We start from the raw sequence: 21,538 nt of genomic DNA on the forward strand, positions 1-21,538 counted from the left end.
GTTGCTGACACCTGACTTATTATTGAAGTACAAATTGCAAGAAATTGCAAGAAAATATGAGGCTTTGTCAAAGTTCTGGCAGTTTGCAACATAACTTGATGTTGACTTATTCATTCTTGTTGCAGACAGTTTTCTCCTGAGCTGAGATAACATTGCTTTACCTTTCCAAAACAAAAATGGATTCTTTCACCCAAACAAACATGCAGGTCGAGGACTGTGGCCAGGAAAGACTATGAATAATGGATAGAGTTGATGTGGTGTGTCGGATTAGGCTGAAGGAGCAGTTCTGGCTATTTCAAACTGTTGCGTAATATCACAAACAAAAATACAAAGCAAAAGAGAACTTAAGCTCAACAGGGAGTAGAACTGTTGCAGCAAATAAATCATACCCTGAGACAATCTCACCTGGGGTACTGATTAACATTTGACCTGTCTGATATCACAATTGCATCAAGCAGCATTCAAAACCAACTGCTAACACATGGACAGTTAATAAGCAAATAAAAGGATCAGATACAGACACTTCAGATTTTTTGTTGTTGTTGTTGCTCACTGGGGTATAGTCATCACATTCCTCAGAGGCTCATTAGGATTCTAAACCCAAAGCCACCGCAAATCCTCCTGCTGCTTCCAGATGCATTGACCCTAACTCATCTGAGGCTGCACAGAGTACCGTGCTGTTATAGCCCCAAGATGATACTGCACACTTCCTCAGTATATAAATATCAACACACATTAGGGCCATTATGGGACTATTCGACTTCTTACTCTAATTGTTCAAGCTAAATAAAGAGACACACATTTTTTTCACATTCTTACTTGCTTTGTCAGTCATCTCAATTCGAATTACATTAGTTTACAGAGAAGTAAAACCTTTTTTTTACATAAAAAATGCAATCTATGCAAACAAATCTAGAAACGGTTTGATGGACTTTTTTTCTGCAGTTCAGAAAAGGGGTTTTCTGTTGTTGTATTACAGTCATTGTATTTACTGTATTACACAAAGTGGTTTCAATACAACTTTCCATTCACCGTGCCTGCCCTCCTTAATTAATTACACATCTTATTACAGCAAAAGGAACCTGTTTACACAGGAATAAGTATTTCTTTGTCTCTTTCATTAAAATTCACTGTTCTTCCCTGTGTGACAATTCTTTGACAATGTCTGATCAACTGTTCTGTTCCAAAATGAGGAATATTTGCTTAAGGGGAAATAAATTCAAGACAGTTAATAGATAAATTGTATTCTCATCATTAAGAAAGCAAATTAAACTGAAAAGAAATTAAAATGGCATGTTCCCAGACTTTGTGCAGTAATATAACAGTTTCAGTGAAAAAGATAGTTGTTTACTTATTTTTTCTTTATGGAGTGTGAATTAACTCAAGTTAATGATATAATAATGCAATCTATGAATCCCACTAGTTTCATTCATCATTGGTTCAGTTAAGACATAAATCGCTCAACCAGATTGTAATATATTTATGACATCTTTAATGCTCCAAAGCAGAGTATCTTTCCAATAAGTGACTTTTCAGGAACTCAATATAGTATGCAAAATCTGTACTTTGAATGGGAGTGGAATATGTCAGTCTTTAATTGCCAGAGTTTGAATAATTCATCCTATTTGAGACTGAAAAGCTGCATCACTGAACATCCAAGGTTGCCACCTGTTTCTGTGGAGGAATGTATTCAGTCTTCTGTTTCTCCAAACGATCCAACTGTACCCCACAAACTCCCCCAGCCAACCACACCATTTATCATCAAACATTACTATTCATTCATTTACTTCTGAGGTTGGCATTTGCAAAGATAATTATCCCAGGGAATGGATATCTCCCAACTCTGGTATTACAGATATAATTCATTCCTACACTCTGTGCTCTATGATCTCATCAACAGTGTAATTAGTGGAGGACTGTCTGTTCTTTTAACAAATCCATGTACCTGAACACTGAATTGTGACCAATATTTGAATCACTCATCCGCTTCGTGGACGCTTTGCGCACTACTTTGACCCCTCTTTCCTTTGAGTCTTTCCTTCTTTTCTCTACATTCACTTTATTTTTTTCCACTTACGTGGCTTCTTTGTCATGTTTAGAAAACCATGTAAGTTTTGGACTACTTTTGGTCAGAAAAGTGATTTCCAAAGCAACTGCAGGGAATTGAAGGACGATCCATGAGTACACCTGCTTATTTGTATCCCTCAACCAGGTTAGCTGGAAATCACAATCGCTTTTAATCATGTACTACTTACTCCTTCTCATAGATTTTCTTCCATTAACCATACTTTAGTGTCAATAGAACACTACTTTGCTATTGCATAATAAACTCAAGAGACGCTAAAACTGCCCAAACAATTCCAGTCAGTATGTAAGAGGTTTAAAGCCACAACATCACTTCTCAGAGAACCTTGTTTATTACCCCAATTATGTCCCATTAATACTTATATATTTACTGTACAATACATGTTTGTGTGTATATGTTTATGTGTTTTCATGTTCATGTTTGATCTAATTTCAATATTAATGGTTACATAGGGGGTCTTCTGAAGGACAATACTTTTTGAGTTGATGCATGACTTTCTTGACCATAGTGCATTAATTACTTTACATTCCTTAACTAAAAATCTTTTAAAGCTTGAGTCACAGCCAAGTCTTTGCAACTGTATAACAGATGGCCATACATGTTTCTACCATACCCAGAGACTGCAACATGCACAGGACAATTGTAAAGAAAAGCGACCAGTAGAACAACAATAGAATTCACTGTCATTGACATTCAAGTGGCACTTTGGCTAAATCATTTAAGCTTTAGTGATTATGCTTGTTCTTGTGCTTTTGCAATGCAGTGAGACAAGAAGCAGCTGGTAATTATTCCATTAGAATTGCAACAATATGTTGACAAAGGCTAACATATTGTAAATATTGTTAGCATTTAACCCCAAAGACGCCAAGGAACACACACATGAACAAGCAGGGGCCCTTTCCATTCACAATTATAAAAAAAACTGGAAAGGTTGTACACACATACTCTATCGCATTCACACACATGCATAATATGCTTTCTATCTCACATGCACCAGCTCATTAATATGATTGCTTATTGGAGGCTGGAAGTGTTTAGACACACAAAATGACACCTTTTTAAAATTTTTGTGATTTTTTTTCTGTCTGTTATACTGTAGGTGTATTTAGATACACTTGCAGATACATTAGATACTGTATAGTGTATTCTGAAATATTTTGCTGTTCTGTACCTGAAGGGTGTACTGTACATACTTTTGTCATGTCCCTCTCTGTATGAGACACAAATAACATTCATGACTTCTCTGTGAAGTTTGGGGATGAAATGAGACAAAAGGACAAATTCTCAAATCAATAGGGTAAACCATGTTTCTCTTATAAAACTACCATGTCAAAAAACCAAGTCAGTGAAGTAGCTAGATGCATCCAAAAGCCGATTTCAATCTGAAGTGACCGAGGTCTATTCCTGACATGGACAAATCTACTCTACGGCAGGTTAGTCTAATCCTGAATTAAGCGTTAAAAAGCTCTGACAGAAATCAATTGCCATTGCCAACCGCCTTTAACTGAAATTGATTTATGGCCTCATTGATTTTAATATGTTTTCCAAGTAAAAAGCCAGACTAATTTAAGAAGCTATATTAGTGAAAGGGACAGAGTAATACTTCTCCAAGCCTAATGCCTCTGTGTCCTTGTCTTGAGAGACCCTTAAAATAAGAGGGGGGTTTTGAGAGTGTTTTCAAAATAAATTTTTCCGAAGTCAGTGTGGCTTTGGATCTTTCATTATCAGACATCAAGAAGAAGAAAAAAGAATCAATCATTAAATGTTAAAACCAAAAATAGAGCAAAAAGGTTGTTGTTCACTCATCTGCTAATTATCAAAGCATTCACCATGCATGGTCCAAGTGTCATGTTATATAGGTCAAAAATATACAGAATATTATTTAATGTGTTTTTTAATGGGTGGAAAAACACATTTGATGTCACCTCTAGACATCAAATGCTGTAAATGTCACAGAGTGGTGTGTAATTATTTTGACAATGAGTTGAATTTTAAACCACTGTGGACTATTCCACCAAGGAAATGATTGATGTTTCACTTGAAGCAGCAATATTAGCTTTTTTATTTGACTATTACTTTTAAAATAGGTTTTGATGTCTATTTGAGCTGGCAATTTAAAGCACAGAAGATTGTCTTTATAAGTGAAGTGTCATTCTGTTTGAGAGTCACATTACTTTTGATTGCTTTCAGTTGAATTGAGGGAGGCAGTATAGTGTTGTTAATGGTGCACACTTACTCCAAGTGTTTCATGTCAAGATCAACAGAATTAAGAAGAAATAACACGTACGAGAAGTGCTACTATAGTCCATATATATATATTGATATGACCAAAGTCATTATTTAAGTGTATAACAAAATTACAGTAATTAAGCTTTAAGGACAAGATAAAGTACTAGAACAGAATAGAAGCAGGCTAGGTAAGGATAAAGAAAGGTCAATTTACACAGAACATTGCATTTCTTTATCTGGGTATTGATACTTCCACTCTCTTATCATTGGAATTATGTGGTAACCATTGGTAACCACCAGGGTCCCCATGCCAGGATTACATCTGGGTACAGTATGAAATAATTTTCAATCAAATGGGATTGAAACCACCTTTTGTCTGAGAATTTACAAAACTCATTGAAATGCCATTTCTTTGTTAGACAAGGATACAATCAGAGGCATTGTTAAGGTAATTAGCATGGATTCTTCTTTGAACAAGACATCAATCTTTAAATCGATGTAGAGCTACGTTTGTATGATTTCATGGTGTGTTCTGTGTCCCCAATCTCCATTGAGAATGATTCCATGCAACCTGTGTACACTTTAAATCAAATCTGCAGCCTATTACCTAATAATACCAGCTGATATTGAATCTGTGATGACTGATATTTTCATTAAGCCCTTGATCATTCTGGTCAGGGGGGACTCTTCATGTAAACACGAAATTGAAATTGAGTGGTTAACATATGGTAACATATCAATATCTAGTAGCATGAGGTAGTAATATTATATGTGCTATCATAGAAGCAATTATAAAGGCAAGTGCTACACTGTTTACATATTTTAGGAGTATCTCTGGATTGAGGAGAAGGTCTAATTGCTATTATAAAATATACATTTCCAATCCTCGGGGGCCCAGAGGGTAAGATAACTACTTTCTCACAGTCAATTTGAAGCCCTCGAGTGGCTGAATCTCCTTAACCCTCAATTATTATATTGGATTTATGTGATTAGGCGGTGGGGAATCTCTGGCCGGCCACCGTCAGAGCTTGAGCTAGCAGTTCACAACATGAGACCAACAACAGATGGGAGAGTTTGATGAGGAAACGTGTCTGTGTAATTCTCTTGTGATGCTCTCTGGGTTTTCATCATCTGTGTATTTGCCCTCTCTGTCTGTGATCCTGTCATGACCATGAAGGGACTGTTGTGACATCATGAATCTTATCTAAGAGAGGGAACACAGTGTGTGTGTGTGTCCCATGATTGCATACACCGGCCACAGTCACCGAGATATATTACAATGATGTCAAAACATTCCAGGCCTTTTTTTCTTCGCTCATTGTTAATGTGTCAACAATTTAACACATGCTCTTGAAATGCGTTTTATGTAATCACATTCATCATATAATCATAATCATATCACATTGTCCTGCTGACTGCCTCACTGCAGCCTGAGGAGGGGTGGAGGTATGGGTGTGGTATGATTATTGGTGGACACCCCCCAAAAAAGTAAACCTATGTGCTAACTACTGTGCCATGCGGCAACATATTGGTGGGGACTTTTCAATGGTCTCTTGACATCGGTAAGGATCCTGTCCTCCCCTAAACCTAAAAATTAGATAGCCCTACATGTTTACACTGGATACTTCCTCTCCAGGCTGAAGTTTATGGTAGGAATATGGGATCTCCACAGTGTTGTTTGGGCGCAGTAGGCATATCCTGGAGCAGTCTATTCCAGTTTGGACTGGCTCGCTAAAAACCACGATACACAGAAACTCTGCTTCCTGTAGCTGGAGAGCAGACTTATAAGGGAGGTTATTGCCTACTTGCATATTTCTATTGTGGCATGGAGCCTTCCTCGCTTCCAAAGTAATAATACTCAGAATATGCTTAACACTTCATGCGCACTGAGGGCCTAATGAAATAGTCCCACATCGTGTTTGTGACATTGCAAGGATTTCCTGGAGTTTGCATGGAAATGCACATTGACTCAATGGCACCATGATTGTTGTGCTAAAAGAGTGGAACTTGCTTTGTGTTGCCGAACCTAGCTGCTTTGATGGTGAAAGGCCTTGGCTTATAGTCTAACCATGCTATTCAAACTGCAATGGGTTGTGATCTATTATCAGAACAAGCAACGAAAAATGTGTTTTGTTAACTGGAGGGATGCTTTTTGTTGGATGAACCTCAAACCAAAAGCAAAGATGAGTAGACAAAAACTGTTAAAGATGATCTTAATCTGGCTGGTGCCCCTCCAATACATCTTGGAAATCCTTTCAGTATTGTCTAAGCAAAATGACTTCTGAAGACAGACGACACACCTCACCATTTCGTCACAGCATTCAGTTAAGTCAAAAAAGAACATCTTAGATGACAGAGGGAGACAACTGATTAGTAATCACGGAACTCTAAGCTCATCCATACGGGAGCATGTCATCTAACATGACACATTGAGGACGCAAAATGTCAGTAAATAAGATGGGAATTACCAAAGTATATGGGAGAAGATACAGAGGAACAACATGAAATGTTATATCCGTGTTATTGACTTTAAGCGAGTAAGCATTTTGCCTTTGGAGCCACACAAATACACACAGCGTGACTACAGTTAATTTGCATGGGCATATTTGATTGTTTGATACCACTATACTACTTTCATTGTTAATTCCATCTATTCTCTACTACTGTATACCAAGGATGATTCAGAATAACATTTCTAAAAATGTTTCAAATACTGAACAGAGCCTGAAAAAACTGTTCTGTTCTTGCAACTTGAAAATCAAACAGTCACACTGTACATTTGTATTATTCAGCCCTGACTTGCAGTCCTCCATATGTTTCTCAGTCTAACTGTCATGCATTGCCTTTCTGGTCAGTAAAATTCAGAGTCCACCTTTGAGATTGAAGCTGTGAAATGTCCTCTTCGGAGAGGATGGGAGGGAAGTTCAATTAGAGGGGGATTCATTCCATCTGGCCATGCCAACTTTAAACTTGATTCATGCAGTGGGAGGGATATTAGGTAGCTATGTGTGTGTGTTGTGCTGCAGGTGTACACAAGTACCCTCGTCAGTAAATCCTACAGCTGTGGCCTGAACTGCTATTTTAAAATCAAGATTTGTGTTTGAACATTATGTCACTATATATCATGATATCACTATAGGACCGTATATGCATTATTGTATTAATAGGATATAGGGCACTTTTTGATCAGTGACAAATTGAATATGCAGAAGAGAAGAATACACTTCCTAAAGACACAAGTTAAAGACCCTGAACCCTGAACCATTCGACGCCTGCTAATGTCAATTGAATCAAACAACACCCTCATTCAATAATCAAATGATAAAAATCTTTGGGAGGAAAATAACACATCATTCATTTGATTTTCCTGGCAGGAGCCAGCGAGTAGAGATAAGATGCCTTCTTTTTGAAAGCATGTCACAAGGTCACTGTTCAACACTTATGAAATGACCTTTGAGAATGCTTCTTCGAAGACGTGACAGACAGTCCAAGAAAACTAATTAACTCCAGTCCTTTTATCCTGCATATCTTCCTCATGCTATCTGAGGCAACTCCCTCTATCTCAGTCTCAGATGAAATCAATGAAGACAGGGCAGGTGTTGGGATACAATATAATCTAACCAACTGCATTGTGGGTAAGGTCATCTTAGCCTGCGTACGCCAGGCCCTGCTCTGATTTCACAAGGTTTTGAAATACCTCCCGTGAGGTAGTCTTGGCAGGTTTCAGCAATCTGTATACCGGTATAGCAGGAAGACCCCAAACTACCAATCTTGAGTAGAAACCTTATGAGAGAACAACTTCTATCACTAGCCAACTGCTAGGTGTTTTGTTTGCAGCAACATAAAACAACAACAATGCCGTATCATATTACATAGCCATTTATGTTCATTATGTGATGGTTCAGAAATCCTCTTGTTGGGTAGACAACATTTCATAGCAGTTCTCCTCTCCACGGCTGGTTAAGACACTCACGTGAGTGTTATTTTTCTCTTCTGTCTCCAGAGCTCCACAGCAGGGCTGAGGGGGGAGTAGTCCATGGCTGGTGAAGATGTTGGGCGCAGCTATAGATGAGCTGCCACCAGAGAATAATTCAGGGGATTCAAGGGCGCACTCTTTAGAGCGCAGGTCGCTGGATGGGTACTTCATCGGCCACGCTCTCTGATAATTCTTGTTTTGTTATACATCCGCTGCTGTGGCTGATTTCACGTGGCTGTTTGATAAAGGCAATCGATCTGGGGTTAAATGTTGGGGCTTCTTTAAAAACTCTGAACCGCAGACAAACAAAACAATATCAACAGATAAGCGGTATAAACCCCAAAGCGCCATCAAACAAAACATATCTAACACATAAAACCTGACTGTGCTAAAACCTCAGAATGAACAGGTGCAGTCGCTGAGAGACAGGAGGCTTTGACTCAACTGAAGCATGTTGAAAGTACAAGTCATACCAAGGTGCAGTAGTGTCGTGCCCATTTCCTGAGGCCACATCTGGGCAGATGGCTCAGCTCAGATCGTCTCTCTCACTTTTGAACATAAGGTATGTCAGCCACTAAAGTAGTTCCTGGTAATACTGATAACGCTCTACAGTTTGGTAAAACAACGCTGTGACTGTTATCAATTATGCTATAGCTTTATACTTCAGGCAGTGTATTAGTCCTATACTATAATTAAAGGAGAAGAATTTCTCCTTCAGTGGTAGCCAAATGATAGATAAATTACTGGCGAATAACAACTTTAACGCATGACAAGTCTTTGTGGATCATTAATTCAGGCACAGGCTGTCCAGCTTGGGTCATCTTTGCCAAGGCTCCCCCAGGGACTTCCAGACTAATTATAGTCTACCTCTGGAGGGAGCAGGAGGAGGTGGATGCTGGGTGTTTGAAAAGTATGTGTAGCCACAACTGAGTGTGTGTGTGTGTGTGTTGACATTTGTGTGTCAAACCCATCGTAGCTTGGGTCAGTGGGTGGTCCTAATGGGTGCTTGGTGTGAGAGAGGAGTCCGGAGAGTGGAGATCAAGATCAGTTAGTCAGCTCTGTGTTTGATGACAGGCAGTCAACCCTATTTTCACCCTGAGTATAAAGTTGTCCACCCAGAACCAGTTACTAGGACTAAATAAAAAATCTTATAAATATTTTCATTAATTAATTACAAGTTTTGTTCAAAGCCCTCATGTCATAAATTTATTTTAGACTTCAAAGGAATATTTTGGGATCTTAGAAGTATGGATCCAGTGAATTGGATTAATCATCTTACTGGGGTTGTTGTTCATTAACCCGGACAATTTTGATGTATAAGCAGTTGGGCAGCAATGCTAAGACATTTTTCACATCTATAAAAGGAATTGTATTCCGTAAAAAAATTAGCCCCAAGAACACAAATTCGAAGAAAATGAAGGGAATTTTCAGGGAGGTCGACTGTATCCCTAAACACATGATGGTGGATGAGAAGGAGCTGTGGTTTGGATTGTTCTTGCTTAAGCTCATCATCCCAGCCAGACTCATCAACAGCCTCTGACAGTACATAGTGGACGTCCTATAGTGCATGTCACAGCGCTTACATTGTGGTGTCAGCAGACAGCCTGAGGTGGGGCTGTTAGTGCTACACACTGTGTCCCGCGTCCCTGCTTACACCCTGTCCGGCCCACAGCAGACACTTCTCATATGGAAGGTTGGCTGGAACCCACAAAGAAGTCAACATTGCAGCCCTATCTGGGCCACTGTGCACCAAGGGCTCTTTTTATCTGTGGAGCGTGTTGTGTGTGGGTGTGCATCTATGTCAAATCAAGCAGAAAAGGAATGCATGTGTGTGCATGTGTGCAACTGTGTGTGTGTGTGCATGCTTAAGTGTAAGTGTGTATGCATAATGAGTGTGTGTGCTTGACTGTGTACTTAGTGGTCGTGGCAAACCAGTTGCACAGTCACAGCTCAATGAGATGCAACTCTTATGACATATTCTACAGCTACAGTGTAAATCCCATCTCTACTTTTTCCTCGGTTATTGAAATGACAAGCCTTTTATTCATCAAAGGCATCAAACCGGAGGACAGTGCCGTGTCATGTTGATCAATGGAATTATAGCTAATAGTCCCATTTGTCTATCAAATGTTTGTAAAGTGATCATTATTCATTACAGCAGATACCCGTAATTGGGCACTTTAGTTGAAGTGTGCTTGGTATGTATTTATGCAACGAGGACATGCTCCACTGAACAGTCTCCCTGATAAAAAATGTGAAACAGAGGAAATTATGCCCAGGAAATGTCAAGCGTAATGTGCAAGCAAATGTGACAGTAGACACAGAACTGGTGGTGACGACGTGTGTCAGAGCATAAATAAGCAAGCTGTCACTCCCAGGCAAACGTGTTCTTTCCTTCATTTAGGAAAAGTGTGGGCACAAAACGGAAGACATGACTGTTCACAGACAATAACTGCGGATTTGTCTCCAACTGTTCTCATTTCAGAGTTGTCTGCGGCAGTTCTGCATTAGAAGTGAGCCTGGTCGTGTATGAAATGTGTTTAATCAGTCTGCACGCTCTTAATATCTAAAGTAGAAAATGCAGTAAGTCTCAACATTGTCATCCTCATGTGGTTAATTTGGGTGTTTTTGTTCTAATCACAATGTAATGACACGTTGCAAATGGCATTTTGAGCTTAGTCATGCGCCACAGAGCGTTTTTTCCCCCAACTCATCTCTGATCTTGGCTACCTTCGCCTGTTACGATCGTAACCACAGGCATACAAAACTGAATTGAGCCAAGGAGCAGGGTGAGAGGGAAGACATAGTAGGGTCCACGAGAGTTCAGACTATCTGACCTACATGGCGGCAGACCAATGTTCCTCTCCCGTTAACGAGACGGCGGATGAGGTGTGGGGGCTGTGGCATTAGTCATAGCAATGTCACTGAGGATAATTCCTCAGCATCTTGCCTGAGAGCAGTTCTGAGGTTGTACCTCCACTTAGCTCCATTTTCGACCTATCAACTAAATTCCACCCCATCAGAGCAATTGCACTGAGCAGAAAATGGGCATGATTGTCTGTTTAACGTGTCCGGGGTCAGTACTGTGTGAGGATGTGGTAGGGTAAGCCAGGGTTACTCATCTGAGAGGCTTTGAATGTCTCGGGAAATATATATGTTTTGTTGTACTATGTTGTACACTCTTTGCTCGTTCTCCTTTAATACACACACACACACACGCACGCACACACAGACATACAGACATACACAGATAAAGACAGAGGACAAACAACACTGAGGCTTTCCAGCTTGTTAACATGTTGTTTGGGTTTAGCACTAAGGAGTAGCCATATTAATGGGGCTGTCTGGGGTGTTACTTGTCTAATGGCCACTCTTACCAGTGGATCCTGCCTACGATTCTGAGGGAGGTAGCATCGACAGCTGTTCCCCAGGCTGCCCTGTCCTGGCTCCTCAGACACAAAAGAGCCATGCTCTCTCAGGATTGTGACGGGCAACGGGCAAAAATCGATAGCTAGGGCAAAACAAATTGCCAGGGGGTCATAAAAAGAAGAAACTTCGATCGTGTTCAAATCAAAGGGGTCGAGAAGTTGAAAGTGCTTGGTTTAATGATGGCGTGTTGGGGATCGGCGGCCGCACTTTTGGGACGTTTCTGATAGAGGAGCTCATCAACAACAATGTCAATTTGATTCTGGTAAGAGATCTCAGAGCTTGGTTGGTTCAACAGAGGTTTCTGTGTCACTGTATGTGATTTAACACTAATTAACTGAACGAGAGAGAACTTCACATGTACTTCTGCCGTGAATTTCTCCTGCTCACATCAACCATTATGTGTCCGTTGCATCCCATTATGTGATCACATAATACTGTCCCTAGCCAAAACGCTGAACTCAAGAGACTGCACACGTGAATAAAACCGCTCTATACAGTAACATTTCACTTAAACAGGATCTTCCTGAGACGGACATGTTACTTTTCTAAGGAAAGAGCAAGTCCAATATAATACCCAGGTCACATTTCAATTAATCTCTACTTTCCCACATATACCTTCACTGGAGAATGGCAGGATGCTTAATTAGGACGTTCCTTCACCAGGTAATTGGCAGAGCGTCCAGTCTATAAGAGTGGATGAAGAAAGTGCTTGGTGGTAGGAACCTGCAGTATGCCTGTCAGAGCCAATTAAGCTTATGGTGCAAGCCTGCCCGGTCTTCCTCATCCAGCTCACGACAGATAACGAGGAGGACAGGAGAAATGACAATTCTGCATACTTGAAAGCGTTCTTTTGCTGGATCATCTTGTTCTTGGTCATAACTCGTCTTGGGAGGAGGTTGAGAGGAATACGAAAGGCGATCCCAGTCAATTAAGCTTATTCTGACATTTAAGTCCTTTTTTTTGGACTTTAGATGTCAGTTACAGACCTTTATCCAACATTTGATTCAGCATTGAGAGTCAGTTATAATTGGATTGCTGTAGTTTGTATTTGTGTGGTCGACATCTTAAATTAAAATTAAGAATTTTTTTAAACATTTTTTTTTGTTAAATCCCTCAACTGCCTAATTTAGGTTTGACAGGGACAGTAGGTTGTAGATGGATGTGTCACATACATCTTACAAATAAATAAAAGGTACAGCAGAGGATGTCTGGACGGTGAATGAAAAGAAAAAAATCTATATTCCCAAGCTATTTTTCGACGCAGAGACCACACCTGGGAATGTCGTAAAGCCACAAGTCGGTCAAAACTCAAATAAATCTCAAACACCTACAAAATAAGACATTTGATCAATAACACTGAGTAACATGTCCAAGGCCAACTATAAACTTGGCTAGAAGACCACATAGGATTGGAGACGGGGTTCCCGCCTAAGAACCCAAACTGTACGATTGCAGCGCTGAAGGGGAGCTGTTTGGTCAAATGCAGTGTTCCAGCCTCTGTCCAGGGAGCGGTTAGTCAATATCAACATGTGTTCATATTTTATCATGCCTGCTGAAATTGTAAAAACAATTAGATACAAGGAGAATTCAAAGGATAAGGTTTGTTTGTAAGTTAGGAAAAAGAACGCACAAGCCATTCTGCCAATGGTAAAAGACACTGAGGGGGATTAAGCATGTTTTTCGTTCGTTCTTCCTGGCGACACGAGTGAAATGAGATCATCAACCAGGGAAATAAACAAGGAATGCTTGAGGGCTTCATCACTCAAACTCGGTACCTGTCCTTTTCCTCACAAGAAAAATGGCGAAATATTCATTACATGCTTGAGGAGTTTTCACTTGCAGTTTTTTATTGATTCATCCCTGCCTGTTCCATCGACCATATTGATCTTCTTGGCTGGTTCACATTCTGTCGAGGGACATGTTGTGCAGTCCTACAGTGTGTGTTGAGTGGAGAGCTACGCCCTACGATTACAACATGTTCATTTAAAATGATGCTCACCAAATTAGGTGGTTGAGGGAAAAAAAAAACCTTAATCAAGTACCATCTCAACTGTATCATTCTGTATTTGCATTACCATCCAGTTTCTATCTTATTTCTTCTAAAATGCACTTTCACCAAGCTAAACATTTGCAAAACATTCCTTTATTATAAATAAAGTATTTGTATAAAAATTGGCATGCTTAAACCATGGCATTTACAGATTTCACAACTCAAGGCTACCATTCAGATAGCCAACACAGAGACATACTCATCTCATAATGCAAGTCGGACAGACGACATGAGACAAGAATTTGAAAATCTTCACAACCACAAATTACGTACTGTACGATAAGAATAACAACTAACATGGTTGATCCCAACAATGTATTTTTAGATTCTCTTTTAACTTATGTCGTTTTTTTGTGTGTTTACCAGCGCCTTTTTTGTTTGGTCTCTAGATGGATTTTGGCGTTTTGTTTTTGTTTTGAAACTGGCCCCAAAGTCCACGCCTGTATACATGACAACACAGACAGTTATCTTTTCTGTCTTAACGCCTTCTCAGTTGTTTGTTTGACACAGAGCAAGATTAATGTCTCATGCTTGTTGGAAGTCCTGGTCGGCTCCGAGTGAGGCATTTCCAAGTCTGCATGTGAATGCCTGCGGTCTTTGGGAGCATCCCTTTTCAAATGGCATGATTTGTGTAGCTGACATATGTAGTTTTGGTCGTCGGCACTGAAAAAATAAACACAAATTACAAAGAGTGCAAGTTTGCCTTGTTGATTCCTATGGAATATTAATTACATGCATACAGCAGCAAGCGTGAATTTGGACTCAAAATAACTGTATGTTGATATGAGAGTAATGTTGACACAAAGACCAAACAGTAATTTGGAATAAAACAGATTAGAATCTTTGTGGGATCAGGCCTCTACGAGATAATAAACCAATTTCAAAGAACAAACAAGTAACTTTTGCCTCTTGCAAATTCTCAAACTTCTACTGACTTCTCTAACTTAAGCTGAAGAAACATCTTTGATGTTTAAACCTGAGTGATAAGAACTTTAGCTCTATCAGTTCCATCCTCAGGTGATTTTCTAACAAACTTCGATGCCATTTTTTGGTCTAAGGTCTATTTTAAGGGTGTTATGGTCTTTGAAGACCAGAACACCCTTAAACCCTAAAGCAATTTGAATTCACCCTAAAGCAACTTGAGACTTAAAAGACTGATTATGCGAATACGACACGCGTACAGCAATGTTACCATTATGATTACCTAAGACTTTGGCGAAACCTGGAGGACAAAAAATTGAAACTCGTGGGGGGAATGTTTATGTATGTTGGGTATAAAGTCTGCTCCACTTGAGCATGAAGCACGCGGAATATCTCAAAACACACCATACATTCCCCTAGGCAAACGTCTGCAGAGTAAACAGCTCAATGAAACCCAAACACGAGACCCAGGCTTACGGTTGGCCTCCATCCCCTCGCAGAGCTCCGTCTTCACCTCGCCGTTGGGCCGCTCGGCAGCCAGCTGGGACAGCTTGCTGGTCATGGTGGCGGCGGTGACGATGGCCTTGAAGCTGCGCTTGCGCTTGGGCACGTTCTGCTCCGGGTGAAAGATGATGATGTAGACCTTGGGCATGTAGAGCATGCCCAGAGACACGGAGGCGCTCAGGCTGAGGGACACGGTCAGGGTGGCGGTCTGGATGTACATCTGGAGGGAGGGAGGGAGGGGGGGGGGGGGAGCAGCATTGGGTGGATGGTGGGAGAGGGATGGCAAAGAAAACAGGGGGGTTTGTGTGGAGGGCGGGGGGGGGGGGGGCAGGGAGGGAGGGAGAGAGAAAGGGAGGTATGGATGGAGAGGCAGGGAGAAAGGGGGAGAGGGATGGAGAGGTAGCAAGGAGGAGAGTAGGAGAGGGAAACAGGGAGAGAGAGGGACATCAGTCATTTGGTCCTGTCTGCTTCAAAGTGAGTAGCCCAAGAGGGAAGTGCTCTTTAGGTTGGTGAGCAGCTTGTGTCAATCATGCACTGTGAATACAGTTTCAAGTTGCACAGGTCAAAGGTCACTGGGCGTACCGTGCTGACAAGCAATAGGGGAGTTTTACTTTTGTATCAAACCATTAGCCAGGTAACCATGCTCGTCTGCAAGCTCATGTATTTGCTCTGGCAGGATTGATTGGTCTGACCACATTCCCATTCCAACAGATTTCCCTCTGCCATAAAAAAGTGCTGGGCCCATCACAATGAATTCAAATGGGGCAGGTTTGATAGGGACACTAAAGTGGAGCATCATTGAGGCATTGGATCTATCAAATTCTATCCAATTGAGTCCTAAGGCATTTTGGGCCTGCGTCCGTTGTTAACTCCCACTGGATGTCAAAAATGGAAGGGTTCCAGACTAATACGCATGGCGTTGCCTGGCTATCAGACCATACCTCCTAATCTCAACCAATGTATCTGAATCAAAAAATGTTTGGGGATGCAAGTAAATTACATCTTGGGAACCTTGGATGGGTAAACTTTCCTTTGAGAAACATTGTCCGGCTGTCTAAAGAAATGCTGCGTCAAATCTACCCAGTGTCCTCTTCTGCTCCCTGCTCATGCTTGGTTGGTTTCAAGTTATGTTTAACAGTTACTTTACAAATCCACTGCAAACCCACAGGGAGCAACCTAAACAACTGAACCATGTACAGTACAAAAGCAAATTATGTTTACTTAACCAAAAGCACAAACACACGCACAAACACAAACACTTTGCCTATCCTCCACATCCTTCCACACACACCGAGACATAAGCTGCTGTTTCCTTTCCTCCACTTTGCCATTTTGCAGTTACGCTGATGCCTGTCAAAAAGCACTGATGCAAACACACCTGCGCGCACACGCCTCAGCCGCGCCGCGAGACCACCTGAGTAGTCATGGCAACCGCCTCAGAAACCCGGGAGCAGGACTAATAGCGCTCTCATTGAGTGGTAAACTGACAGCAGGGGATCCTCAGAGGGGGGCCGCTGAAGCATGTCTCTGCAGTTTTGGCGGCGAGGAGTGAGGAGGAGGAACTCGCAACAGATGGCAACTCTCCCTGGGATCCAAACATCGCTACAGCAGCGATTCCATCGCACATCAAAGGTATCGTTAGAAAAACACATTGTGGACACTGGAGCATAAAGCCATTTGTAGGGCTCTGAGTAACGACTTGGGGAGTGATTTATAATGCAACGAGCAAACGTTGTTACGGCCCCACTTACATCGCACGTTTCAAGGTCGGACAGGCAGTTTCGTAAACATCACATCTGGAGATGGATTACAAGGGAGACAGAGTAGAAAACAATTGCTTAGAATAGCCTCGTGTTCAGTGGGAGAGCATTTGACTGCAGATCAAGAGAAGTCCAGACACCCCTTCTAAGTCGTTTTGGACAAAAGTGTCTGTTAAATAGATAGACTGCATCAAATTATATTAATAAAAAAAATCAAACATAGTCACCAACATACCTATGTTGTTATTGTTTTAAACCTCCTACAAAAAAACCCCACTGGAAATCTTCTGGCACAGCTAGTTGATGATTTTTTTATATCCTTCTGACTGTGATTCTCCTAGTATTTTCAGTCTCCAGCAGAGGCAACATGTGGCTGTTGGCGTGTAGCCCCTAGTTTAAACCAGTTCAGCATGCTCCTTAGATCTATATTAAGAGTGATCAAGTGGAGCTTTAGAAGGCAACAGGACCGACGACTGATATCGCCCTCGCATTTGGGTCACAGAGAAATCTGGGGCGCGAAATTCACTGACATTTACAGTATGCCAGAACATGGCAAAATATAGCGACAATGTCGGAGAATGACTAATAAACGTACACCCTATAGTAGCCTGATGCATAATGCAGCTGAGATTGTATATTAGGGCAAGAGGAGAGGAGCCCTGAGGAGACAAATCGGACCAAGGTGTCAGGAAACTAGGGCTGGATGGTGTCATATATTGACTTTGCCCCCTGTAGCCTATTGTAGGTTTAGAATGCTACCTTATACCTGAATCCTTTTATCCTATATTCTCACCTGTTCTTGAAGGACAGAATGATTGAGATTTTTTCAAATTTTCCGCTTTTGCTCCACCAAAGTTCACTTGCTGAGAAACCTGTGTGTATATAATTGCAACCACTTATGTGAATGAACACGATATTCATTTATTTTATATTCATTCTGTGGTATGTTCATTCTGTGGTTTATGTTCATTCTGTGGTTGCAGAAAGGGTAATTATCCTTGCAATTATATTGTAAGTGTTTGCAGTAGGATGGATGTTTATGTACAATGTGAATAAAGGCCTCAATTTCGTATGTGTACGTATGTACAAGAAAGCTATCTTCATGTCAACATTAATGTTAAAAACCTATGTCCACTAGAAGGCAGGTCAGCGACAAAATATTTTGTGGTTAAATACTTTGACAACTACTTCTGATTTTGTACAACAGCAATAACCATGGCGACATAGGAGGAGGTATTGATAATTGTGACAAGGGGGCCTTGTCAGCCATGGGCCTGGCAGCCCGTTGGCCCTCCTTTACTCCTGGGCTGGGAAAGAGAGCGTCAACGAGGCTCACCTGTTGCTCATCTACCCCACTCCTGGAGAGTACAAGACGGGACAAAAAGGGGTGATATGGTGGTGGATGTGAACATGTTTTATGCTACACAGACTCGCCGTAAGGAGAGAAGAACCCTAACGATTGAGCCAGGAGGGCCAGAGGCTAAGAGACTTGAAGACCGAAGAAACACTCAACATAGATTTGTCAGTTTCCTTAGTACTATTTTTGTTTTACACCAAAAGGTGCTATTAAAAACCTTCGGCTTACCTTCTCTCTCGCGAGTCTGTCTCAGTGCTTCATATAATGTATGTCTTTATGTCCAGTCGTGAGCCAGCTCACATATTTGCTCTTTCAAGTTCACCGTCATTGTGCAGGCTACTACTACTTCTGCAGTGTGTCAAAAGTGTGTCTTTGAACAGGGTTTGACGGGCAGATGGAAAACAAGTTCGACTTTTTCAGGTCAGATACAGTCTGTCATTTTGACTGGTTAAGCCTCCTTTTAAACTTCAAAGACCATTTGTTCACGATATCTCAGTCCAGTGCAGTATTCCAGCACTCAAACTACTACAGCTGACCTTATCTTCATAAGGGTTTGATAGACTTCAACTGAGCAAGTCTTTGATATCTGTATACGTTGACAAATATGATGCGTTCCTTTCCCCCTTACAACATTTATTTCACAGCTATTTTCCAAATCTATCAAAGTGGACGATTAGCCTCGCTCGGCTGCGTGGCTTTCATTCACCTTCGACATGAAGAAAGTCGATATGAACCGCAATTTTATTACTACCATCCATAGCTATCATTTAAGCTCCGTTCCTATTTTCTCTGTGTACCCGTGGGTCACAGGATGGGCAACATATCGTTCGTCTGCAGAGGGAAGGATCAGCCACGGGTATGGGCGTTCAATCGAAACTTTACCTTCAGCTCTCATTACTCTCAGAAGTTCCAGTACCAGCCCCAAAAAACAAGCTCAAACACCCTCGCACGCCAAACATACCTACCAAACAGTGCAGCCTGGAAAGCTGTGCAATGAGGCTGTATCGGACTTCAAAGACAAGAACAACAAGGAAGAGGACATCAGCTTCCTGCCATTGGTAATCACACCACCTCTTGTCCACGTAATAAGGCAATCAGTGGTGAAGAGGTGCTTTGCAACAGAGAACCGCTGACAATGGCACAGCAATAACTGCCCTGATTATTCCTGACAGTTTGCTGCGCATCAGCCTACCTAGGCTGTTCGGGATGTTGACGGATCTCCCAGAGGAGTATATTCAGTACTAGCAGCTTAGGAGATTAGTCATGTTCTCTGGGGAAAACCCTGAATGGCCCGATCCTACCAGTAAATAAGGGAGCTGAAGTTAGCTGGAAGTGGAGCTGATGGTTATGGAGACATCCACCCTGGAGAAACAGGACACTGCTCAAACATATTCTCGATAATACATAATGACTGTATGTGATAACTGTATTCTAATTCTCTTCGCCATTATGCTCTTGCTTTGAATCCAGGCCTGACACTCAGTGATAGAGTTGGGTTTCAGTTAAACCACTGAAGGCAATAGCCAGCTTGGGAGGCTTAAATGCAGACTAAACAAGACAAGTCCAACTGGACTGAGTTACACTGAGCAAACTGGACATCGGGTATTTTGGGTCGTAACATGTGTTAACAGCCATTACAACAAGGCTGAAAAGGGTTGCACGGATGGAAAACAGAGAAGTGGAAGTACTGTGTGACGTATGTGAGTAGACGAGTATGGCAAATATTTGAATGAATACTCCTAACTCTATTGGTGGGGCCAAAGTTTTCCAAAACAAAAGTCAGTTTTTGGGAAAACCTTTCATCAGGTGATTTTGACCAGCCTTCTGGACATGGGTATTTGAGTTTCATTTTTCAGGAGGACAGGATTGTTGATGTGTGTTGTTTGCAGGTCTTTACCAAATGATGCCTGCTGTGGGGATCTTTCATGGGGCGTTAGAGAGCAGAGTAATTCTGCAAAGATTAATACAGGGCTGCAGACCGTTTGAGAATTTGACAGCTATTCTGTCTTGTGGCAAAACAATCTGCTATCGGTCCACTGGTAAATGGTGAGTTTGACACATTGGGTTTGCAGCAACAGCTTGGACTAGCGGATGGTAGGCCTAATTCAAGCTGTGTGTGTGTGTGTGTGCGTTTGTGTGTATAAATATGTATGTGTTAGTCATTTGGGAGAGTGAGAATTGAACAGTGCGCCTGTCAATTATGCCAGGCGCACTGTACAATTCCAGCCATTCATTGATTTTTCTGAGCTGCGGTTATATTCATTGCGTCGTACTATTAGCATATGTTTGGATTGGGATGGAATTGAAGCATCCATTTCTTAAGTAGGGTGACGGAAAAGTCAATAGCTTTGACCATAGCTGTGTTTCTCATTCGAGAGCCAAGCAGACACAACATATTTTCAATGAATAATAAACAAGCCCTTGGCGTTAGTCATGTTTCTCACCGCAGTCGCGGCAAACTGTTATTGTTCACAGGTGGCTAAAAGATGACTACATAATTCCCTCTCGCGAGAGACTTATCCATATGACGTGTTGGCTCAACAGGACGGAATAGCCCCATGACTGGACCATGGAATCGGACATGTGCCGCACAGCAAGAAAACATCTGCACTTTCAGGCCTATTACCTGCTTGTGATCACATTCCAAGTAAGATGTGTTCTTTTGTGGGGAGTTGAACTTTCCATGACGACCCGCCGGGCTTCTGGAGATCTACCTGGTTCCCACACCAGACGTGCAACGTGGACTGCATACATTAGCAATTCAAATAGCCTAGGTTAGCCATCTGTGTACAATTAGAGCTGGACTAAGATCCGGCCACTGTGCGATCTGGGCTGGCCCTCAATGCTGTTGATGACACTGCTTTGTTGTTGTGTTCAAGGTTAACCATGCAATAGAAAACAACCTTCCACACATTTGCATACAATAGTAACATAACATACTGTATAGTGGATATTAAGAAAATAAAAAGTCCCTCAAACTCCTATAATTACTTACACAAAAATGTTTTTCCCAGTGGCAATTAATTAGGTCTGCATGACAAAACAATGTTTGTTAATGTTAATTTCCTACTGAAAACAATTGAAGATATAATATGAAATGTATATACTGTAGGGAACCCATGTGAGTTGTTTGAAAGACTGCAGAGTAGCAGATACTTCAAAATACCTGAGACACAAGAAGCTAAAACTAATGAGCTAGAAACACCAGCTGGCGTAAGCCTTGCTT

At 41.3% G+C, this 21,538-nt stretch overlaps 1 protein-coding gene across 1 annotated transcript in view; it reads right to left on the minus strand.

The window, feature by feature from the left end:
* Window positions 1–14,383: 14,383 nt before the first annotated feature.
* Window positions 14,384–21,538, minus strand: part of grm8b (glutamate receptor, metabotropic 8b) — an 87,575-nt gene continuing 80,420 nt past the window's right edge. Inside the window, exons 9-10 of the mRNA XM_067234234.1 lie at window positions 15,169–15,415; window positions 14,384–14,433 (exon numbers count right to left, since the gene is read on the minus strand). Of these exons, the coding sequence (XP_067090335.1) occupies window positions 14,384–14,433; window positions 15,169–15,415 (297 nt within the window). The remainder of the gene's footprint in view (window positions 14,434–15,168; window positions 15,416–21,538) is intronic.

Source organism: Osmerus mordax, chromosome 4 (assembly GCF_038355195.1).
Source record: "Osmerus mordax isolate fOsmMor3 chromosome 4, fOsmMor3.pri, whole genome shotgun sequence".
Taxonomy (NCBI): Eukaryota; Metazoa; Chordata; class Actinopteri; order Osmeriformes; family Osmeridae; genus Osmerus; species Osmerus mordax.